The sequence below is a fragment of the Phyllostomus hastatus genome, unplaced genomic scaffold (genome assembly GCF_019186645.2).
Source record: "Phyllostomus hastatus isolate PE091 unplaced genomic scaffold, TTU_PhHast_1.1 phas_scaffold_501, whole genome shotgun sequence".
NCBI classification, from domain to species: domain Eukaryota; kingdom Metazoa; phylum Chordata; class Mammalia; order Chiroptera; family Phyllostomidae; genus Phyllostomus; species Phyllostomus hastatus.
Window position 1 is genome coordinate 16,961,467 of NW_025334033.1, and position 14,864 is coordinate 16,976,330.

The 14,864-nt window shown below is 35.4% G+C and overlaps 1 protein-coding gene across 2 annotated transcripts in view; it reads right to left on the bottom strand.

The window, feature by feature from the left end:
* Nucleotides 1-2,311: 2,311 nt before the first annotated feature.
* SPPL2A (signal peptide peptidase like 2A) overlaps nt 2,312-14,864 on the bottom strand; it is a 46,763-nt gene continuing 34,210 nt past the window's right edge. For both annotated transcript variants that reach the window (XM_045823635.1, XM_045823634.1), the window contains 3 exons: nt 13,602-13,682; nt 12,013-12,173; nt 2,312-3,565 (listed from right to left, as the gene is read on the bottom strand). In XM_045823635.1, coding sequence (XP_045679591.1) covers nt 3,491-3,565; nt 12,013-12,173; nt 13,602-13,682 — 317 coding nt within the window. In that variant the 3' untranslated portion in view covers nt 2,312-3,490. The remainder of the gene's footprint in view (nt 3,566-12,012; nt 12,174-13,601; nt 13,683-14,864) is intronic.

The window sequence follows — 14,864 nt, forward strand, 5'->3', positions numbered from 1 at the left end:
GCCCCTTAACTGCCATTAATACAAGACTATTTTAAAATTTTAATTTAAGAAATCACTTTTTCCCCAATGATCATTTTTGCTAATACAAAAGCTGCCCTTAAGAAACTTCAAACAAGCAAATTCACATACATGGTCTCCAACACAATGTGGCCTGTGCATTACTGTCAGATATTTCGTCCACTCCAAAAGCTCAGTAATCCAAATCATGGATACTACACAATTTATTTCAAATTCCAAAGGGCTGAGTAATTTGATTCAGAGCCCTTGAATTTATAAAATATTTTTCTTTCAGGAAGTATAACGTGATTTATAATCAGTGTTTTTATTTTATTTGCGTTACCCCAACCTGTTTGGAATTATACTCTAGGATAAATAGGTCACTGAAAATAAATTTTTTAAATTGTAGTGTTTGTTGTTTGTCATCACCTTGAATAAATTCAACTCTTTTCCTTGTTAATGGGAAACTACACAGCCTTTCAAACTAGTACATCACACCATTCTGAAATGCAATCTTTAATGTTTTTGAATCTCATTGGTTGAGAATAGCCTAAAATTTAGAGACCAAGCTTAAATAAAATAGTTGAAACATTTTTTTAGGCAAACATAAGCAACGTTTGCTTATATCTAAGGCAAAAATTGAAAGAACAAAAAGGAACTAGAAAGCTCATTTGTTTTTACTATAAAATGTACCAATTCACCAAAATCTCTATGGGCACTAAAATTTCATAAGAGCCAACAGTGGATGGGTTAATTTTTTTTCAAAAGAGAAATAAATCCTGGATTGTACTAATAAGGTATTGCTAATCTAAAAAAGAAATACAAGCTGGAAGAAAATGTAATGTATTAGGATAGCAAGGTATTTCCTTACAAACCTCTATTAAACTGAAATAAAAATATCATCTACATTGCAATTTGAGATATTTAGTGATTTCTGTCTTATACAAAAATGTTCATAGAGAATTTCTAAGTAGTCATTTTTCACTAAGTAATAATACAATATATCTTATTTTTGTTTTTAAATGTTTTTAAGGCATATTTAGGAATAAAACAACTTCTCTTCTCTTTAAAGTTATTGGTGGTAGGAAGGCAAGAGAGGAAGAAATGATACAACCTTTTAAAGCCAAATTTTCCTCTTCCCTTTCCTTTATTTTGATTCCCAAAAAAAACATTTCTGTACTTTACTGTAATTTCTCTAAGCATTTTCAGCTCAGTTGGTAGAAGAATCATTTAAGAACAATGTAAAAATCAACAATGAGGATAGAGAAACTTAAGGAATTTCATTATTTATTTGTATTTAATCAATAAGATTTTAATAGTAAACTAGAACAAGGTTTTACCTCCTCAGTAACTAATGGTTGGATAAAATAGAGAATCAAAATTTCAGATTTCTACTTGTAAAATTTTCTTTAACATTCTTTATAAACTATGGTTGAGACTTTTGAATATCACAAAGCTAGGATAAGAATGCAGATCATTTTACTAAAAAAGCTATATTTTGGCAAACATTTTATTGATATTATAAATAAAAATATAGTTGGATCTTTAAAATGGCACTTAATCTGTTCTCTCTATCAGAGTCTGCCAAATAAATTAGATTCTTTGGGAAAAAATTCAAACTTGATATTCAGGAGACAAAATTAGGATTAACCTCCACTTGCCAGATACTTACTTGTCACTTACCAACTGATCCACAGTGTGCTAAGTGGAAAGAGGGCTGTTGACGGAGCTTCTCTATCTACAATTTACTCAGTGGAAAGTTAACAATTAAAGAAAAGTATCTAACTCCCTCAAATGCTAAATTTAGTTCAAATACCAAAGCTCTGATCCATTTGAAAAGGCAATAAATAGCTTTATCTTTTAATCAGTTGAACTGGCCTTAGAATGAAAATAGAGTTGTTCACATATCCTGAATATTACTTACAGAGAACGCAGAAATCTGCTGCCTTTGCAATTACTTGTCATTTGGAAATTTCTTAAGAGAAAGTAAAAGAAAATGAAAAGGTAATTTGACCTCTCACTCCCAGGAAAATGTTCAAGGTCACATCTGAGATTTAGCAAAGAATGAGAAAGATGTTTTTTCAAGTTGGAAGGTACCAGTGATTAACTGGTTTAACCCATTGATTTTCAACCAATGTGCTGCAAAAGGCACACTGGTGTGCCATGAGAATTTTTAAAACATGCAATACTGACTATTTAGTCAGGGGCACTGACCCCTTTTCCCTTAGATTGTCAAATTAAAAAATGACAACAGCCAACACAAAATAGCTGTCCAGTGTGAGTGAATCAAAGCTATACCTATTTTTTTGTCAGATCAGCAGCAAATATATTTTTTGGTGTGCTGCAGAATTTTAGTAATTAGTTTCTGTGTGTCAGGAGATGAAAAAGGTTGAAACTGCTGGTCTAACCCACTCATTTTGCAGATGAGAAAACTGAGACACCAGTGTCTTGTGCTAAGACCATTTACTCACACTCTGGTAATGTAATTTAATCGACACTAACGCCCAGTCTCTTGTCTTTTTCTGCAATGTTTTCCTCTGAAACACGCCTGGTATATTGGTATTCTGTTATCCACCAAAATATCAAAAAGTTAACAGTGGTTTCCTTTGAAGAAAGGAGTAGGAATCAAGATGGTGGCCAAGAGGACTGTTAGGGGTGTTACACTCAATGAGTCATATGTATCAGTATATAATTTTGTACTAAATACCAAGTCGAAACAGCAACAGAACCAAACTTCAGAGATCAGAGATTCTATAGTGAAACTGAATGTTAACACAGAAATTTAAGTTATACCTTCAAAGAAAAAACAGTCCACTGAAAACTGAGGATGCCAGTTTTTGTGTCCTTTTAATGACTAGTTCTATATGTTATGTTTCTCTCTACCTAGAAAAATATTCTAATATAATACATAGAAATTTGAAGCAATTTGGGTTCTCAAGTTTAAAAAAGAACCGGAAATTTTTTAAACTTATGCTATAAAAATATGCACTGATATATATTTCCAAATTATATTTTTCTAACCTTTGCAGTGATAAAAGTCCAAAATTTCATTGTTGAACTGTGTTCTTGCATAATCTTAAATATTCATTTCTATAGAGGATAAAATTTGCATAATTCTTTTCAGTAAAATCTGTTCAGAAATTCACTTTGACAGAAATACTTTTATCTATCATTAGAGTTGAAAAGAAATTGATTTCAGTAAGAAAATCCAGGGATGGATCAATACTTTTTCTAAAAAAATATACTGTGTATAATACATTTTGAAAGTTATACAGACCATATCCTTTTATTTAATGTGAAGGCACAACTTTAACATAGTTAAAAGCAAATGTATTTTAATTACTTATGATATAATTGTCAGTACCAGCTCTTAAAAATGTGTATTTGCAAGTATGTCATTGGAGATTCTTTCAGATTGTCAATTCAAAAGTCCATTTAAGATGTCAAACACTCTTTGCAGAAAATCAGCAGACACGGATGGCAGGTCCACTTGTTACTGTGGGAGAATCTGCTGACCGGCTGCCTCAGGGTTTTCTTCACTTGTTGCGTAGTCTGGGTGGTCCATCATCTAGGCAAAAGAAGAAGTGTTAGGAAATGGAAATTTTTCAATTTGCCCTCAATATTCATTAGTGTAGCAAAAGGATTCTCAATTTTTTAAAATGACAGAGTGCTCTATGGAACTGAGCACTCCTTTCGGAGCATGTACTGGTTCAGCATCCATACTCTTGGGGACATGGTCAAAGTGAGACTGAACCTTTCAGAAAGCCTCCTCATTGGATTGAGTGCCAATCTGATGAGCGTCTTCTCTGGGTCTTCCACTATTTCCATTTCCTTGCATGAACACTGCCCTTCACGGCAGTGGGAGCTCCACCACAAAAGGAAGATACTCCTGGTGCTTATTCCAGGGTACTATTCCAGCCAGTGTACACTCCTGGAAGTGACAAAACGATGAGTGCCCCCACACGTCACTGTGAGAATACCCGCTGGCTTGGGGACAGTGTGACCTGAATGACATCTTGAAAGGACCTTAAGATAATTTTAAAATATGTGACATTTTGGAAACATTGCATGACAAAAATTTCTACTCAAAACAAATAACTTGAAGGTACTTAATGGTCAAATGATATCTGAGAACAAAATCAGGAACACATATGCTCTAGGCTAACTTTAGAGGAATTACCACTTTTCTCAAATGATCACTTTGGCTCTGCCCATATTCTCATGGAAAGCTTTCTGTATTTGGGAAAGAAGATAGAGCTTCAATGTTTTCAGTGTTTTCCCCTGTTAATCAGATAAAATTACTTAAAAACAGAAAAATATACCTAATGTCTTTGTGAATATTGTCAAAGATTTTCAGATAAATGATTCAATTTCAGTATTGTGATGGACTTTTTGCCTCTTTTTTTAATCAAGAATTAGAAGACCAGCAAGATAAATATTCTATTTTTGTAAACCGATTCTAAAAGTTTTCATGTTTTTTTGGAAGTAGAGGCAGAGTAATAATTTCTAATAATGGGGTCTCAGCACTTGCTAGATAAGAATAAATCAGAACTGAGTCTTTCAGCTGACAACTGTTTCAAGTAATAGAGACGGCTTTGAAGACCCAGACCTGCTGATGCTCTATGAGTCATCACAGATCCCCAAACAATCAGTTTTGAGGCCCTTTATTTGCCAAACATACCCCCTAGATGAAGGTAGTTACGTGTTCATAGCACTTGGAAGAGGGGAAAAAAACCAAATCAAGGCAGGCAGCATATTTATTAAGCATTTCGCTACATGAAATATAAGATGAAGTTGTTAAAGAGTTGATTTTAGTTACTATTTGAATAAAGGAGGGAAAGGAGAAGCATGGAAGACATATTTAGCCCCTCCTTTCTTCTAGTAACTTAGAAGCTCTGGGTGAAAGAGGTCACCTCAGAGCAGCCTCAGCACAATGGATGGTGGGGGAACCCTCTTTCTTCACCAAGAACTGTTTACCCTGGCAACTGTAATCTAATGAAATAGTAGCCTGCATACTCTAAGAGAGAACATGCTGCTTCTTTCTGAATGTGCAGGTACTTCATTAGCACTTTAATCAAATCCATAAAGACAGAAATATATTAGTTAAAACAAATTAAAACACACTTTCAGCCCTGGCCGGTGTGGCTCAGTGTGTTGGAGCATCATCCTATAACCAAAAGGCTGAAGGTTTAATACCTGGTCAGGGCACATGCCTGGGTTGCAGGTTCAGTCCCCAGTCGGGGCACACTCTGAGAGTCGATCAGTGTTTCTCTCCCTCCCTTTCCCTCTCTAGAGTCAACAAGCATGTCCTGGACTGGGAAAACCCCCCCCCCCAAAAGAAATCAACTTATTGAGAAGTAAACATCTCTGCTCTATATTCACTTTTTTTTACTGACTTTTTTGGTAAAAACAATATAGAAACCTATGATTCACTGACAGCTCTGTTTATTTATAATTGAACCAATCTCTAGAAAGTCTAATGAAACGCTCATCACAGTGGGGTAACTGGAGAGCTGTTGACACAAAAGTGGCGTTGTTCTAAGTGTCTCTACTCTGGCTTGTCAGTCACAGCTTGTGACTTCTAAAAATAATTAGAAGCTCTAGTGACATTTAACAGAGACAAACCCACTGTTTACAGAATATCAATAAACTAAAAACTTACTTCCCACCCAGAGTAAAACTGTTCATTGGAGATGTTTGCATAAACTAACTTTACCAATTTAGGATTAGAAAGAAACAAAAATCCCCTAAAACAATGATTCCTTTTAATTGTTTTATGTGCCAAAGTAATTATGCCACTGCTTGATTTTTCTTTCTAGAGAAAATACACCTTTATTTACACTAATTAGAACTAAGACTTTGAGGAAAATTAAATAAACGGAACCAAATACTGTATTCTGGAAGCATTCTAGAAAAAAAGTTCATAGAAAACACTGAGTTAAATAGCTTCAAGCTATGGAGAATATACAGTAAGTCTTTCCAAACTAGTATTATTTTAGTGAAGTCCTATAGAAATGCTACTTCTTTTGATCAGAGAAATTCATGGAATGAAGTTTTAAAAGACTCTGTAAAATGCCAAAGTATTGTATTTCCATGAAGTGTCTTAAGTTTCAGCAACAAACAAGGTGCAATCTGATCGTTGAAAATAACATGAAAAGGCTGCTGGGGCCGCCCAGGATGCCTGGACGTCTCCCGTGGGGAGTCCTGCTTTCTGCTGCTTGTACCCCACCCTCATATCAGACGTTAGAGAGAGCCAGATGATTAACACCATAAACATGCATGCTGTCACCTTTGATTCAGACTTTCTTTTATCTCACATGTGTTATTTGATTATTTGAAAACAGTAGCAAAGACTTTTGGCACTTGGAAAAAATGATTATGTAAAAAGATTGTAGACATGTAAGTCTGTCTAATGTTTTTAAAGTGCCTATTACAATACCGTATAAGAATTTTGGTAATTTTATGAGGGCTGCTGAAGTACAATCAGGAAGCTTGTAGACACACACACACACACACACACACACACACACAAGACTAAAGGTCAGTGGATTAAGGGTTGAATATCACGGCCGTCTTACCTGAAGAATTTCAATAGCACCGACTGAGAGCTCACAGTGTATAAAAACACTGTTGTCAGCACTGTGGGCTCCTAACACTTGGGCATTAATAACTTAATGAGGCAGGCATACTCAAATATCTATGCTACAAGGCAATGTTAATGTGTTTAAAGTACAAAGTCTAAAAAAATTATGGGGAAAGGTAAAATTAATTTCAACTGGAAAACTCATATATCTGCTTGGAGAATGCAGCTTTTGAGTTGGGAGTTACATAAGGGATATTCTGGAAACAGAAACTGGCAATGCGATAAAGATAATGAAAGCAGGGGGAGAGGAAGGAAAGGATTTTTATTACGCTGTTATCCTAAGAGATAAGCCAGTCACTGCCCAAGGGTGGTCTTCAGGGCTGACCCTCAGCTGTCCTACACTGGGTCCACACCTAATTTCCTCCCTGTTTTACCAGGCTTGTTGAGGTTCCTTGTTCCACTTTCCAAGCATCTGCTTAACTTTATCTGATTTCAATATCCAGCTGCCTCACCAAGTCTTGGGCTAACTCACCACCATGGATTATATGATCTCCTACCTGCCTGTAGACTCAACCTCATTTTATGGACAAGGAGACAATTTAAAGAGATTGAGTAATTTGCCAGAACTGATGCCAAAGCCTATAGTATATTGTCTATATATACCTTATAATATACCACAAATGACAATATTCAAGTTAAATTCATTTTGACTTTGAAAGTTAGACAAAAGCAATGAGAGATTTTCTTTTTTCAAAAACCTTAACTGGGGAATAATTTTGTGAAGGCATTGCATTCTTTAACTTTCAAAAATGCTAGTTTTATAGAAAAACAGATTCTCTCTTGACAGCAGTTTACAATATTCTGCCACTAGCTTCATTAAAATTTCAGCAAATATTCATCCTTCATATTTAAAGAATCTAGTACACAGTGGGAAAATGAAAGCATTTAATAGATTTTTTTCCCTCTGAGGTTGTGATAGCTATCACATCCTTTTATAAACATCAAAGGAACCAGATTTAACAAAGACCCAAAGTTTTAATATCCAAACCAGGAAAATGTAAATCTAGTAAATTATCTGCAAAATAACAGCCAAACCACCAAATAAACCAAAACAAAACCCCCAATTCTTACAAATAATAATAGCAAATACATTTATCATGTTTATGTTGCACCAGGCACCATTCTAAGCATTTTGCTTATATTACAACAACCCTCTTAAGCACGATGATTTGTATCCCATTTTACACTGGAGGAAACTGAGACACTAAGAAGCTGAGTAACTTGCCTAAGGTCACACAGCTAATAATTAACAAAGTCAGAGTTACTACATAGTCAGACTGGCAGTGGGCTCCACTTTTTATTACTGTGTTACTTTATATTCTGAATGTCTTCACCTAATAAAATTATGACACCACATTACAAAAGTGAGAAGTGTATAGCCAAAGTTGTCCTATGTTTTCAGATACTTCTTAATGGACTTTCCTACAACTGATTGCCTAATTTAGCTACTATGTCATGTGATCAGAGCCCTGGAGCCTGTCGTTCTGGAGCATTTACTACTGCTTTGCATTCAGCAGGAACGATCTTTCCCTTTCTAGGCAGCTGCTGTGAAGCAGAATCATACTTTTTTTTTCAAGATCATAATGTTTCAGAATGAAACAGCTGTGGCTGGAGGGGCTCAGCGCACTGAGCTCCAACCTGTGACCCAAAAGGTCACATATGCCTGGGTTGCTGGCTAGGCCCCTGGTTGGGGGCTTGTGAGAGGCAACTGATCGATGTATCTCTTGTACACTGATGTTCCTCTCCCTTATTTTTTCCTTTCCTTCTCCTCTCCTAAAAAGTAAATAAATAAAGTCTTTAAAAAAAAAGAATGAAACTCAAGATGGTGAGAGCAAAGCACTTGTTCAAAGGCAATATAAAGGCATCTGTTAGTTGAATTCTTTCCTTACCTACCACCCCTGTTCTTTTCAATAAATATGGAGAGAGGATGAAAGGTGCTAGAATAAACCTTAGAAAAAAGGAGCTGTAGAATACTTCCAAAGAGACACAATGTTATTACAGCTTTGCATACAACATCTCTAAGCATTCAACTATTTATAGTATGAGCTGGCATAAAAAGATCTGGAAGCTCCACATAAACTGTTCAAAGTAGCTTCCTCTTCAGAGTGGGTGCAGGGACAGAAGTGTTAGAAAAGGGAATTCCATGTTTACTTTACACACTTCTGTACTGCTTGTTCAAAAAATGCAAACATGTATCACTTTGTAATTAAAACACAAAAAAGAAAAATAATCAAAGTAAAAGCAGGGTTAGGGTCTATATAAAACTTTTTGTTCAGTAACTGCCAGTAACACTAACCTACAAGTCATTTATTTAGAATAAAGATGATCAGAAGTACTCTAACGAACATCTTTTCACAAAAATTTCCTCCAATTTTTATTATCTGGACAATCCGCCAAAGAGAAATTACTGTGCCAATAGGAAATGGTAAAATAAAGTATGGTACATGCATATGTACAGCCAATAAAATGGTTTTTACAAGAAACTTAACATGAAATAACACTAACATGCAATGTTGGATAGAATGATTTAGAGTGTGGTTTCATGCAATCACCAGCCCATTTATCTAGGAAGACATACAAGGAAATGCACTTAAATCTTAAGAGTGGCTATCTTTAGCTGGTGGGATTTATGGGTAAACTTAATTTTATTTTTCTACAAGTTCAAATTTTTCTATAAAAGCACATATTTTTATAATAAAATACCTTAAAAATGTACAGGGTGCAGCAAAGTATATTTACAGTTGTTCAAGTGGAAAATAATGCAATAATTAATAAACAGTAATATAAAAATAAATTGTGTTTTGCATACAACTATAAACCTATTTTTGTACCACCCTGTATTAAAGGGAAAGGAAAAATTTTATAAATAAAAATAAAATGACATGATAAAACTAACTAAAAATATATTTAATTCTGTAAGATATCACATGTGCTCCAATAGTCCCAAATTTAAATTCTAACCCAGGATATTTAATGCTAACCCTAAACAAAATTTCCCCGTGTTGCTTATCTTCCTTGTCCTTAGGTTATAATCGGTTAATCAGATAGGTGCTCTAATTGTAGAAACCTGTTGCTCACAATTCTTGTTGAGGCCCGTTTTCTCCCTCAACACTCTCACTCACTCACTGAGTGTGCTCGTGTCACACCCAAGTTTCCATTTCTAGCTAGTTCTGTCTCCTCAACATAAGGGGACATTTATTCAACTACCTATTATCTCCCTCTTTCTTGGTATTTTGAAATGTTCAAAATTGAATTCATAGCCAACATTTAACTTACCCAACAATGAATTTATCATATTCCTCCTCAAACCTGTTGTACCCCTTTATCTCAGTGAATAATATCACCACCCACCCACTCAGTTACTCAAGCCAGAAACCTTGGACTCCACTTCCGTCTCCCCTCTCTACATTGAATCTATTATCACATCCCATTAAACATGACTCTTAATTTCTCTTGACCTTGTCCATGTTTCTCAGTCTCACACTACCTTCCTAATTCTGGGTTCTATCACCTCTCATTGTGAGAGTTGCCTCAAGTTTTGCTCCCTCCTTTAATCTATTTTCTACGTTTCTTAAAACCCTTAAAGGGTCCCTAATGTTTTTAAGATACAATCCAAACTCTTTACCGTGGCTGACAAGACCCTACAGGCTCTTACCCTTGCTTCCTTGTCCAGTTTTCACTGCCTACAGCTCCCCTAGGCTTCCTCAACATTGCAGACATCCTAAACCTCATTCGGCTCCCAGACCAGGGGCCATGCTCTCTTCCCTCTGACCTTTGAAGACATGGTTCCCTCAATGTGGAACACATGGCTCAGTGAAAGTCTCAACATAAATTTAACATTCTTTCAAAAGCCTTCCCCAAATCACCTTGATTGTAATGAACCCACAAGCACTGGGGTCCCTGCTCTGGCTTTCATGGCCACCTACCATAACTAGTACATTTATCACACTTTGTTGTTGCTGACTCTATCTGCACTCCCACTACACTCCAACTTTTAAGAGGCCATGAGACTAGATCTGTTTCTAACTTGTTCATATTTTATCACCAGCTCCTAAAATAATATCTGGGTCATAGAACTACTCTATAAACATCTGCTAAGTGAAGAAATGTAAAACTATTTTTTAAATGATGGCAAAGAGCACTCCTTGGGATGTGGCCTTCAAAGGCTGGTATAGTAGTAGAGTATGTGATGTAGGACACACTTTATTTTTTTGAATCTCTTACAAAACTTTATACGGGAGTCCTCTTAATGGAAAAGTTGCAAGCTGTCTCACTAGTTTAGTCATGAACCTCGTGAACATAAACTAATTCCATGTGTATAAATACATATTGAGATAATGGCATTATGAGGTAAGCAGGGATGATATTGTTATTTTTATCCAAATCTTAGAGAAATTATAAGATTTACCCCAATGAATTCTAGACCAGTGCTTTTCCCAGTTATAGTAGTCTTAACTTAACGTGTTAATCACCTCTTGTTAAATAAAGATGATACTACAACAGACCAACCACAAGATGGATATGAACTTTGAACGGTTTATCTACTAACAATTACAGCCATCCACCCAAAGTACCTCTGTTTTGTTCATGTGACCACTGGCACGCATGAATGAGGGTGGATGGAGGATGGCAGTTTGTTGTAACAGGGCAAAGCAGAGCTAACTGCCTCGTGAAGGGATCAATGCCATGACCCTGACCTCAAAGGCTAGGGTTTCTCAACCCTCTTTCATTTCAATGCAAACAAACTTTACTGGAATACCAAGCGCTTTCAGGAAAAAAAAAAAAAAAAAAAAAGGAAAGGGGTTTAACTTTAATGGAGAAACAAACATAACTGAGTCTGGTATTAAGATTTTCTGTTTTGTAATTTTATAGAAAGGTCAATCTTGATCCATTTAAATCTGAAACAAGTGCCCTATTTATTTCATTTAGGCCCATTTATTTGCTGAAGAAGTTATATTTTTCATTAGCAAAACCTTAGGACCCTCACTATAAGTAGCTAATGTCAGTCTCAAAATTCAGTAAACACAGAATTTTATATTTCATGAAGTCTACTTTTGTGTGGATTTTGAAAAGTCACGCTGAAATGTGTTTTGCTTTTCTCTGATGCCCTCCCACTCCTTCCTGGTAGTTTTGTCTTGCGTCACCAGGATTCTGGCATCAGATTGCAGTGGTGGAGAGAACTGATGATGCAGCAGGTGGACAGGAAGGGGGCAGTAGTGGAAAAAACTTAAAGGACATTCTGAGATCCAAGATAAATTTTTGGCACATAAAAGCTTTGAGATATATATAGTCAGTTTCTAGAGTCAGATATATAAAGTCAGTCAGTGAATCATTTCATAAGATAACTTGGTAGCTCAAATATAAGCACGCACCTGATAGCTGTTACCTTTCCAGAACTTTTTCATTTCCTTACGTCTCCAAGCAACAACTGAGGCAGTAATGAGCGTGCAGGGCACTAAATAGAGGAGAGCAGGTTGCCCCTTTTTCATCAGCACCAGAACAACAAACGTGAGTATCATGCCCACAGCGTAAGCTGCAAAAAAGAGCACCAAGTATCAGTCATTCCTGAATGCTTCCAAAGAAATATCCCCTCAGGCCACGAGGTTATTTAATCAAGAGCAATAAAATCATTTTGTTGACTTATCGATATTTAAGGGCTCGCAAGTACAAAAATATGCTGAAGTACTGGTTTTTAAATAAAACATGTTGGAGTACTGGTTTTCAAATAAAAATACGCTGGAGTACTGGTTTTCAAGTATCTGAGGACAATTCTCCCCTATGACTCCTTTCATAATTTCATTATGTTCCTAAGAAAGTAATTAGGAAAGATGTTCTATGGAGCTTTTGAAAAATTTGGAAAGTGGTTGGTATTTCAATTATAATTATCCTAGTCATCAACTATGGGTCAAGATAATTTAAGAAAGTCTCATGTATCTGTCACCATTAAGGTTTCTGAGTTGTTCCACATTTTAGGTAACAAAAAATTTGTACCTGTAGGTGCTAATGGTTGCATTGGAAAATCTTCCTAATATTGATTATATATTTCATGGACTTATTCAACAAAAGCATAACAAATATCATTTGATCTTTTCTTAATGACTCATGGTCTCATTATGAACAATTTAGTCTACCTCCTCATTTTACAGATGAGGCCATGGAGAACCAGGAGAATTAAGTGAGTTGTCCAAAGTGACACAGCAGAATTGACAGACAGTCCTATTCTATGCTTTTTCATTGAGGATTCTTTTAATGATCCACACTAACTGCTGCTAGACTCTTAATGCCCTTACAAAGTAAATACTGAATGGCTTCAGATTGCTTTTCTTTTTTCATCTCTTCATTCACTTAGCTATTCTTTCCTATTGTCAGGGTACCTATTTTTAGCAACACTCTACTATAAACCTACACTTTTAATTTACTAGCTTTAATTCTACTGTGCAATTGAAAACTTAGGTAGAACAGTATCTAAATGGTTCTGGTGCAGGTTATTTACCTAAAAGAAATTTGGTTTTTGGACTTTGAGTTATTTATTTGATATGTTCAGTAGTATTTATTAGCTTCCTTCCTGCTCTTGTCTGTTCTCAATAGAAACAGAAGGATAACTAACAACTACCTCTATTGTCCTGGGTGAGATGTTATTGTACCATAAATTCATTTATATATAGTTATCCATGCAGTATTTTTTAAAAAATCTAGCATTATGCTATGTATTAACTACTTGTGTGCCAGGTGCTCTAACAAGCATTTTATGTATAGAACCTAATGTTCTTCTTTCACATATAATTTCCTAAACTTCAAAAACTTTGTGATGTAGGGAGTAAAGTATAATTATTTCTTTTTTGATGGAAAAGTTGTCTTCTAAATTAATGGTAAAGAATTAGAATTCAGAGTTCCTTGTTTTTAGATCTTTTCCCTTTCCTAAGGGTTATACAACATAATAAGAAAAAAATAAAAAATTTACCAATTGTGGAGGAGACATAGTATATAGAAGAAGAAGAACCAGTCTGCTCATCAAATCTTCTACAGTATGCAATCAATAGGCCTTAACAGAAAAAACATTCCATGTTATTCTCTTAAACCCACAACAGCAACTACCTGTGGCAGCAGTACATGTTGTATTGTATTTAACCTTCACTTTTTGCATCATGAGAAAATTAGAGTACCTCAAATTGTGGATACAATTCTATATGCTAATTTTTTAGCATAATGCCATATTTTAAACATTTTCTCCATACATTAAACCATCTTTTTTTTTTTTCTTTTTTCAATATGTGTGGTTGCCTCTTGCATGTCCCCTCCTGGGGACCTGGCCCACAACCCAGGCATGTGCCCTGATTGGGAATCGAGCTGGCGACCCTTTGGTTCGCAGCCTGCACTCAATCACTAAACTACACCAGACAGGGGTAAATGGTCTTTAACAACATGATTTTTATTAGCTGCTTACTATTCCATGTTATGAAGAAATTTTTTTGCCCTGGCTAGCGTAGCTCAGTGGATTGAGTGCAGGCTGCGAACCAAAGTATCGCAGGTTCGATTCCCAGCCAGGGCACATGCCTGGGTTGCAGGCCATGCCCCCAGCAACTGCACATTGATGTTTCTCTCTCTCTCTCTGTCTTTCTCCCTCCCTTCCCTCTCTAAAAAATAAATAAATAAATCTTAAAAAAAATTTTTTTTTTATATTTCTGTAGTACCAGTTGTAATATCTCCTCTTTCATTTATAATTTCATTGATTTGGGTCCTGTCTCTTTTTACGTGGTTTGTTTAGCTAATAGTTTGTCAATTTCATGTTTTTAAAGAACCAACTCTTACTTTTGCTAATTTTTCTATTGTTTTCATGTTCTCTTTGATTTATTTCTGTCCTAATCTTTATTATTTTCTGCCTTCTGTTAACTTTTTAGTTTGTTCTTCCTTTTCTAGTTTCTTTATGTGTAACGTTAGGTCACTTATCTGTGATCTATTTTCTTGATGTAAATGCTTATCACTATAAACTTCCCTCTTAGAACTGTTTTTATAGCATCCCATAGGTTTTGGAATGCTGTGGTTCTCTGCTTGTCTCAAGATACTTTTTAACTTCTCTTTGATTCACTGGTTGTTTAGGAGTGCACTGTTTAATTTCCATGCATTTACAAATGTTCCAGGTTTTTTCCTTTTATTAATTTCCAGTTTCATACCATTAGGGTCAAAAGATATTTTTGTCATTATTTCATTTCTTCTTAAAAATTGG